Below are 9,831 nucleotides of genomic sequence, written 5' to 3'. Positions count from 1 at the left end.
GATTAAACTTTCATGTTGGTAGGTAGACGAACCGCAGCCTGTATCTACGAGTGTTATAAATATCAAATTATCGTAAATAAACAAAATTTAGCGCAATAGCTATCTCATAATACGAATATACCTACCTAAAGTTTGGTGGGTATTGTAAACGCACTGCAATGCTAATTTATCAATGTTCACTTCTTTTATCTATACTTACTTATTTCTTACCCTGATAAGATAACAGTAGTAGTCATATGTTCGCTGTGCCTTCGTGAAAACGGCTAATTTGATGCTAGTGAAATTAAAGTGAATAAGTATAACAGTTATCAATTAATCACTAAATTGAGGAATCAGTGCGGTGCTCCTTGCTATTTCAAATGTATAGTGAGAAAAGTGTGTGTTCCGTGTTACTCGTGCTAGATTTGTTGCTGCGATATGAGAGATAGGTCGTCGTCGACGATGCACAACATCCGGCCGATGGACCTGATACTGGAGTCGGGGCACGCGGAGTACCCGCACCGGCAGCGCAGCCGGTCTTCGTCGTGGTCGTGGCGGCGGCACAACGTGCTGTCGCTGCGACCGGAGCCGCGGTACTCGTTGCAACATGAGGTAAAGGTTGATTTGAAGTAAGATGGTTAGTCTCATAAGAATCCTGTTATTGCTTTAAGGACTACAATAGGCAAGAACAGGAAGAAGCATTCATCTTAAAGTAGGTAACACTCACACAAAAACAAGACAAACATCCAAGGTTACAGATTGATTTCCCGCCCAGATAGATAGATATCGGAGATATAAACCCGAGCCAGGCTAAGGCAAGAGGGGCAAGTCTTTGCGAAAAAGAAGAGAGATATGGTGATGAGCATGAGGGGCTGACTGAGGTTAGCGGGAGTGGCTCTATGCTATGCCCTATGCATGTGGCCTGGTCTAGCTGATAATGAATTGATTTTGAATAGTAGGTAACTCTTATTTAGTAGTTACAATGGTAGGAAAAACATTTCTTTGGTGCCCTTGAAGCTTGAAAGTTCTTTTATTGTTTTAATATTTTAAATCATAATCGAAATAAATGAAAAGAATGCACATCACTAAGTTAAAAAAAAGAAATCCCGTTCTGTCAAATTACTGTCAGTGAGCTCGATTCGATTTTCTTCGTAATTTTTAGTTTTTTATTTGTAAATTTCAGTATAATTCAATAGAAAATACCTGTTTGACAAAAATAATAGTTTTGTATCGGTACTTTGTGCAAGTTAATGAGTGTTCTGGACTTTGGAGGAGCTCTCGGTGCAAGGCAAATACTGTCGCATAGGAAACGTGTCATCATAATTCTACAACTGTTTGGAACTGTTTTATTTTCCATGCATAGGAATGTGAATTGTTTGTTTTTCCCTTTATAAATAAGTTAATTTTCACATGGGTGATGGCTTGGCAGTCGGACACACGTGTAAGTAGATTTTTTGCATTGTTTTCGGCAGACTTGTCAAGGCGGCGAAAGCCTGTGTTTTTTACTTTATTGTTTGGTCTATTGTAAACATGTCCTTCTATTTGATTGTCGTTGAAGTACAGTTAAGTGGTAGAGGCGATAATCGCTTGCCTAGTTAGCAAGTTAAAGATTTGAAGTGATGAAAATCAGGTTATTGAGTGGGCTGGCTACAGTGTGAGGAGCTATAAGCCTATAATGAGATTTGCATTTGAGTAGCAATTGGGCTGCACAGGTCATACACCAGCCGGGTCAGGGAAGGACATACTGTAGGTATACGTTGATTCCAATACATATTCTAATTGGTTGTTGACCTCAGTCTCAAGGTGTTTCCAATGCAAGAGATTATAACTGATATTTAAAGAAAAATTATAGATTATTTGGTTTTGGTTAGAAATATGTTGGGATATTCTTATCCTATAGCGTTTACCTACTGTTAAAAAGTTTATAATATATTTTTGACTAAATCTGTATACATGTATAGATAACAACTTCATAAATAAAATCAAATTTTACAAAGTTATTGATGTTAACAATACATAATTAATGCCTATGTAGTTTGTAACATTGATTGATGTACTAAAGCCCTGGGATGTTTGATCTTGGGTGGGTCTAGTAGCCAATAGTGAATACAATGTGTATGACCTATGGCTAGGAACAAGGACTAACAATGCACAACTAACATGCCAAATATTCAATTTTTGCTCATGTAATATATAATATATTATGGGAAACAAACTATCTTAAACCTTAACCTCTGCCTGCAAGAAAGTAATTTTGATTGTTTATGTTATGTTGTTAGTAGATAAACAAGACAAGGCTCTGCTTTTTCATATAAGTAAATAAGTGAAAATAATTTCACAAAAGATATAATTCTGTGCATAACCAATTTTTTTTACCATGTAATTAATTAAAAGATAAAGTAAGAGTCACATAATTGAGTATGGAGAATCATAATTATTTTGCCCTTACAATGTAAAATCCAATAACACCTTTTCACAATTTGAATAGTTATTGATATGCCCATTTCTCTTATCAATACATAAAACATTAATTAGGTAGTATTAGTTGGTAGGTACGGCACCTTACAATTTTACATAACATTTATGAGTCATCATAGAACATATTATGACTAAGTAGCTAAAAATACAACAGATCGTAGGAAATATAAACTTTTACAAAAGTTCTATTTTATGATTCAAATAGAGTGCATCAATGTATTTGTTCTGCTTCAACATACCTACCTGAAGAGCAGGGATTTTGACATAATACCTCCAGTGTTAGAGAAAATTAATGTCCACCAATTGGCCTGTTTTTTACTAAACAAATAAAGGAAATATTTAGAAAAATATACTACAATATGTTTATATTATAAATAAATAATAAATAAATATGTGGGGACATCTCACACACGGCCATCCGACCCCAAGCTAGGCAGAACCTGTGTTATGGGTGTCGGACAGCTGATATATCTACACAAATACATAGATAGATAGATACTAAATATAAATATCAACACCCAAGACCCGAGTACAAATATCTGTCTTTAAACAAATATCTGCCCCAGCCGGGAATCGAACCCGGGACCTTCGGCATAGCAGTCAGGGCCACTAACCACTACGCCATTCGGTCGTCATATTTATTAGTCCCTTTTGTGCATTAAAATAGAAAAGTAGGTAATTGAGTCATTTCTGAGAGGCAAACCTTCCACAATGCCCAGCAGTCAACCTTAATTACATACCACTTGTTAATTTTATTTTTGGTGTACAAATAAAGAGTGTTCTATCTATCTTAATTTTATATTAATTCTAGTAATAAGGCAGTTCTGTTCCATGTATGTGAATCCTGTTTGTGTGCAATAAAGAGTAATAATATTTTTTTATCTTTATGTTAATTAGTATTATGTTTCTGTTTCCAGACTGAACAGAACAGTTTCCTGCTCAGACTGAAGGTGGTGGGCGCCTACTCCCTCGCCAAGAAGGATATCTTTGGTGCTAGGTCAGTTCTACACTTGTTTACCTTCTACCTATTCATTCAAGTTTCTGTGAATAGAATCTACAGGGTGGGAATAAAGAAAGATTAAAGGAATTAAGTAAAATTAACTAACTGGAATATTTACTGTACTTTCCCTGTAGGGCCCAATCTTATCTTTCCGCCCTGTATACTTTAAAATTTGTCTTACTGTATACTGATTTCCTTGTAAGAGGTGGTAAGTGGCCAGCTATATGTCTATTTCTCAGTATAATATAATTCTATTAGTTAGTTTTCTTACCATATGTTCTTCCACTATTAGAAGAGTATTAACCTTTTCAGGGCATAATCCAATTATTCTGATATTTAGCCTCAAAATATATTGCTTTGAAATCAGTGATATGTTTTTGCTCCTTATAATCAAAATTAGCCATTTTCAAATAGAGTGGCAGTAGTAATATCACAATTGTGAGAATACTTGGGATGTGCCCTAAATGTAAAGCTAGGGTAAAATAACAACACAAATAATATGCTACAGATTTTTTATTTAAATACTTCTGCAATTTCTAATTTACTTATATTTTCTATTGTTTGGGGACATAACAGCAGAGCGTGAGTATAATACTATTTACACACTTACTTATTATATTTGCTCATTCACACACCCTGTTTAATAATATTAATGGTGAATAATTCATTATTAGGAATATGAAAATAAAAAAGCCTTACACAGAATGTCCTGTACATAAACATCAAGCCATTTCCAAACAAAAAAATATATGTCTAAATGTCAAGTTGTACCGGTTTGATGTTGATTTACGGGTCATTCTGTATATATCTGACATAGGAAATGCATTTTCAATATAGCAAAAATGAGACTCATATCATAATCTACATGTATAATTAATAAGAGTGTCCTATTGTTAGCATGAGCAGACATAATTGATTTTCACTTTGGGGACTTTACCTGGCTATATTGCTATTACAATATGATTCATAACCATCATTGTCAGACTAATTTATTACTTGTAGACAAGTACAGTCATCTTTTGTACCTAGTCTAGCCTAGCCTACATTCAAACATTGATGATTTTACGTGGTACAAAAGTGTATAGCTACTAATGAAACTGACGTACCCTCCTCAATATCAGATTCACATTAATATTGGTGCAAAGCAGTAGGCAAATTTAGATCAAAATAAAAATATTAAAATTTTATTCTTATGGTGTGGAAATTCGAGCTCTTAATTTAGTTTTGGTCGCTTCACAATCACAATCGATCGCAGTAACTCCATTAAAGTGACGATTAAATAAAGCTTAGGCATTGTGTTATTTTCACCATTGTGATTGACTGAAAATGATTTGTAGATAATAATAAAAATGGCGTTATTATAAGATAGGTAGAAAGGGGCGTGAGTATGTATGTATCTGTAATAAGTTTAAGATAAACACGAACTATGAAACAAGTAACGATCTCGGATTGGGAGAGGGTATGATTTAAGGATGGCAGTGTGCCGAGCCGCATCGCAAATATCGCTCGTATAAATATGTTTTGTATGTATTTCGCATTGTGTGCGATAGTTCGTTAAAGGATTACACACATCAATTTAGCATACTGTGCGATAATTCATTGGAGCGACTTTTGCGTTGCAACCCGAGATAATGTCCTGCAGATTCTTTAAAATTTTAAAATCACTAAGCGATAAATTATTAAATAAGCTCTCATTACGCTTTATATCCATGAATAGCTTATGCTAAGTATTTGCTAAGCCAATTTTGATGTAATTTGTGTGTTTTCAGTGATCCATACGTCCGTGTAGAGCTTCAGACCGTCGAGGGGGATGTTACGATAGAAACTTTTTTAACTAAGACTAAGAAAAAGGTAATCCACATAATAATTATTAAAATAAACATACATACGTAATTTCATGAATAAGTTAACTATAATTTTCTGCCGCTGAGGCGCCACTTCTTTTTTTATGAATTTATATATGTATATTTATGAAATATGTAGTTAATATTCAATATTGTTCCAGACATTAAATCCAGTATGGAATCAGGAGTTTATATTCAGAGTAAGTACTTTTAATTAAACATTTTGCTAATCACAATTCCTCACTCAAGTCCCCATCTAGTCGGAGAGCGTCTAACACTACGTTTGTCTAGTCGCGGTCTCCACTATATACAGAACACGGTTACCCCATCGGCTAACGGTTCTTGCCACTTAAGTTTACTAATTTGGTGAGTTATGTTGGTAACTTAAAGTTATCATAAAGATCATACAAATAATAAAACCGTCAGCTTGAAAACATCTGACAGTCGGGTTGTGCCCACTTACCCGACAACTCTCTCAGCACAAGCTTGCTTGTGTTGGGGTCCACCAACCCGCACTAGGCCAGCGTGGAAGGAAACCCTCAGCAGTGGGGACGCGACGGGTCGTCATGAAATCTGTCAGTTAATCCCAAATCCCTCTCCAGGTAAAACCAGCAGAACACAAGCTCCTAATCCAAGTATTCGACGAGAACCGTCTCACACGGGACGACTTTCTGGGCATGGCGGAGGTGCCTCTAGCCGCCGTGGAGGCCGAGCCCGCCGGCGCGCCGCGCCCCGCGCCCGTCAAGTACCCGCTCAAGCCGCGCAGGTCCGTGTAAGTATGCAGAGTAGTGGATGCCGCTTTGTTTAACTACAATGAGTGTTTCTGTAGGTAGGTGGTTTTATTTTTGCTTTTTATGTAGGTAGACGTACCTGTGTAAGCAATATAGTAGCTCCTTAAGCTGTCTTAGATAGCTGTGTTTCTGTAGGTAGGTGAATTTCTTTTGTTTTTGCTATTTATGTAGGTAGGTATCGATGTCTGTAAGTATGTACCTAGAGACTAGTGGATGCCGCTCTGATGACTGTGTTTTTCTGTAGGTAGGTATATGTCTTTTGTTTTTTGTTGTGCCTTGTAGGTAGCTACCTAAATTGTCTATATAAGTATACAGTAGTGTGTCAGTCGAGCCCCGCCCCAGGGTCACTTCCTGGGCATGGCGGAGGTGCCTCTAGCCGCCGTGGAGGCCGAGCCCGCCGGCGCGCCGCGCCCCGCGCCCGTCAAGTACCCGCTCAAGCCGCGCAGGTCCGTGTAAGTATGCAGCGTAGTGGATGCCGCTTTGTTTAACTACAATGAGTGTTTTTATAGGTAGGTGGTTTTTATTTTTGCTTTTTATACATATAGGCACAGAATAATAACTAGTACCAGGTACAGAAGTCCATCTTCGCAATGGCTTGCAAAGAAATATGACTCCATCCCATAAGCAATAAGATCTAATTTAGATCGCGTTCCAGCCGCACACGTTTTTATTTACTTACCTACCAATTAATTTTTGAGGGAATATGCGCCTTATTTCACTGGACTACGGTGCATAATAAGTTATACGTGGTTATACGCATTGAAAAAGAAGCCACCTTAGGGTTGCCTCAGCACCACAGACTACAACGTTTACTAAGCAACGGACTGACTTTGTAAAAAGAATGTCATGTTTTAAAACATAATTAATTTGAATTTAGAATACAAAGCTATTCCAAACTTTTTTTCTATTGAAAATAACCAGTAAAAACAATAACAATTTCATAGTTAAGATATTTTGAAGTACATAAAATATGTATGAATCTAAGTACCTAAAACATTTAATTTTGTGAAAACATGTTTTTTTTTTCGTTATTATTTATATTATGCATATAATTTATGTTATGATACAGAACGTGTTAGTTTCGTTAAGCACTAATCCCACTCAGCGCACATTTTATAATCGATTCATTAATACATTTTGAAGGTAGTTGTGTCTGTAAATTTAATACTTTAACGAAAACAAAATTGGAATAGACTTTGTTCAACATGGAGAAAAAAAGGGTTTGTAGTTCGCATTAATTTCATTTCAAATAAGGAACGTAGAAGAAATCAATAAAATACTTAGATTAGTTTTACCTGTCAGCATCTTTTGGTAATCTAAAAAAAAATTGGATCACGATCCGTATTTAAGCAATTAAATACGGCACAGTATTTTGCTGTTTTTTTTCTTTTTATGTCCATTTTTCTATGCATGAATTTTAATAAATACCTAAATACGACATTTATAAATAAATAAAATAAACTACATAGTACGAAATAGGAACAAATAGCGCGCGCGTGTATCGTCTTCCGCTTGCGGCAGCCGACTAGATTCGCCCCCTCGATGGGGCAGGCGCCAGGCTGGCGCCTGCGCCGCCCACGCGCGGAGTGACACAGGCCTGATATAGGTAGAGGTACCTGTGTAAGTAATATAGTAGCTCCTTAAGCTGTGTTGGATAACAGTGTACTTCTGGTAGGTCGGTGGTTTTCTTTTGTTTTTGCTTTTTTATGTAGGTAGGTATCGATGTCTGTAAGTATGTATAGAATATTGGGTGAAGCTTTGACAACAGTGTTCCTGTAGGTAGGTGGTTTTCTTTTGTTTTTGCTTTTTTGTGTAGGTAGGTACCGATGTCTGTGTAAGTATGGATGCCGATCTGATGACTGTGTTTCTGTGGGTTGGTGTCTTTTTTTTCTTGTTTTTCGGTTGTGCCGTGTAGGTAGCTACCTTAATTGTCTATATAAGTATATAGTAGTATGTCAGTCGAGCCCCGCCTCAGGGTCACTCCCTGGGCATGGCGGAGGTGCCTCTAGCCGCCGTGGAGGCCGAGCCCGCCGGCGCGCCGCGCCCCGCGCCCGTCAAGTACCCGCTCAAGCCGCGCAGGTCCGTGTAAGTATGCAGAGTAGTGGATGCCGCTTTGATTAACTACAATGAGAATGAGTGTTTCTGTAGGTAGGTGGTTTTCTTTTGTTTTTGCTTTTTATGTAAGTTACTTAGTAAATAGTGCCGCTTTGATAACCAGTGTTTCAATAGGTAGGTGTCTTTTTTGGTTTTGCTTTGTATGTAGGTAGGTTAGGTTAGGTTACGTTGCCTGTGTAAGTATGTAGTGAATAGTGGATGCCGTTTTAACTACAACAGTGTTTCTGTAGGTAGGTGTCTTTCTTTTGTTTTTGCTTTTTACGTAAGTATGTATGTAGTCATGGAAGTAGAAAAAAAGACTACTTCCCTGTATGTAGTAAATAGTTGATGCCGCTTTGGATAACTGTGTTTCTGTAGGTAGGTGTTTTTATTTTGTTTTAGTTTTGCATGTACGTTAAGGTTTTATAGAACGATTCGTCACTTAATCGCGGGATAATCGACTGTTGATGAATCGCCTGATGTCATGAGTTGCCTGTGTAAAGTCAAAGTCAAAAAAATTTATTCATCGTACAAATATAAAATTTTCTGATGAACGTCAATTTTTACAAATTACTCACGTAAGACATATAGTAACTCCTCAAGCCACGCAGGTCTGTAAGTATGCAGTCAATATTGGATTTCACTTTGACTACAACAGTGTTTCTGTAGGTAGGTCAAAGTCAAAGTCAAAGTAAAAATTTTTTATTCATCGTACAAATATAAAATTTTCTGATGAACGTCAATTTTTACAAATTACTCTCCGTTCGGATAAGGGGGGGCTCTTTCTGTCTAAGGAGAAGAACGGAGGCAAGAAACTCCTGAGCCATCTTTTCAAAAAAAGACTTAAAACTAGTTGGTATACAATACATATAAGCTTAATAATAATTATTATAATAATATGAGCAGAGCTAACTACTTATCACAGCCATGCATTAACGTCCTCTAAGTAATCATCAATTTTATAATAAGCTTTTTTACTGAGTTTTTCTTTAATGTAACACTTAAACTTATTCTCTGGCATTTGAGCAACTTCTGTTGGAAGCTTATTATAAAATCTAATACAGTACCCTAAAAACGATTTATTAACTTTCGCCAGACGCATCGCTGGAAAAGCCAGCTTATGCTTGTTCCTAGTATTAATGTCATGATTACTGCCAATTGTATCAAAAGTGGAAATATTCTTTCGTACATACATTAAATTGGCAAAAATGAACTGACATGGAACTGTAAGGATGTTAATTTCTTTAAATAGTTCTCTCAATGAATCCCTGGAACCAAGTTTGTATATAGAGCGGATGGCTCTTTTCTGTAATACAAATATAGTTTCAATATCAGCGGCTCTACCCCAAAGCAAAATGCCATACGACAATAAGCTGTGGAAATAACTAAAGTAAACTAATCTGGCGGTTTCAACGTCGGTCAGTTGTCTAACTTTCCGTACAGCAAAAGCTGCGGAGCTCAACCTTCCAGCCAATTTGGCAATGTGAGGTCCCCACTGCAACTTTGAATCTATAGTCATACCAAGAAAGACAGTATCATTAACTAGGTCCAATTTATTCCCATCTAGAATAATGTTAGTATCGCATTGTCTAACATTCGGCAGTGTAAATTTAATACATTTCGTTTTCTTAGAATTCAATAAAAG

General features: G+C 36.6%; 1 protein-coding gene across 1 annotated transcript in view; it reads left to right on the top strand.

Moving 5' to 3' along the window:
* Window positions 1-215: 215 nt before the first annotated feature.
* The window catches only part of LOC105384037 (E3 ubiquitin-protein ligase Nedd-4), a 33,052-nt gene continuing 23,436 nt past the window's right edge, over window positions 216-9,831 (top strand). Inside the window, exons 1-5 of the mRNA XM_048628044.1 lie at window positions 216-591; window positions 3,375-3,454; window positions 5,227-5,308; window positions 5,463-5,501; window positions 5,904-6,073. Of these exons, the coding sequence (XP_048484001.1) occupies window positions 418-591; window positions 3,375-3,454; window positions 5,227-5,308; window positions 5,463-5,501; window positions 5,904-6,073 (545 nt within the window). The 5' untranslated portion in view covers window positions 216-417. The remainder of the gene's footprint in view (window positions 592-3,374; window positions 3,455-5,226; window positions 5,309-5,462; window positions 5,502-5,903; window positions 6,074-9,831) is intronic.

This window comes from Plutella xylostella, chromosome 19, assembly GCF_932276165.1.
Source record: "Plutella xylostella chromosome 19, ilPluXylo3.1, whole genome shotgun sequence".
Classification (NCBI taxonomy): Eukaryota; Metazoa; Arthropoda; class Insecta; order Lepidoptera; family Plutellidae; genus Plutella; species Plutella xylostella.
This window is presented reverse-complemented; position numbering and strand designations above follow the sequence as displayed.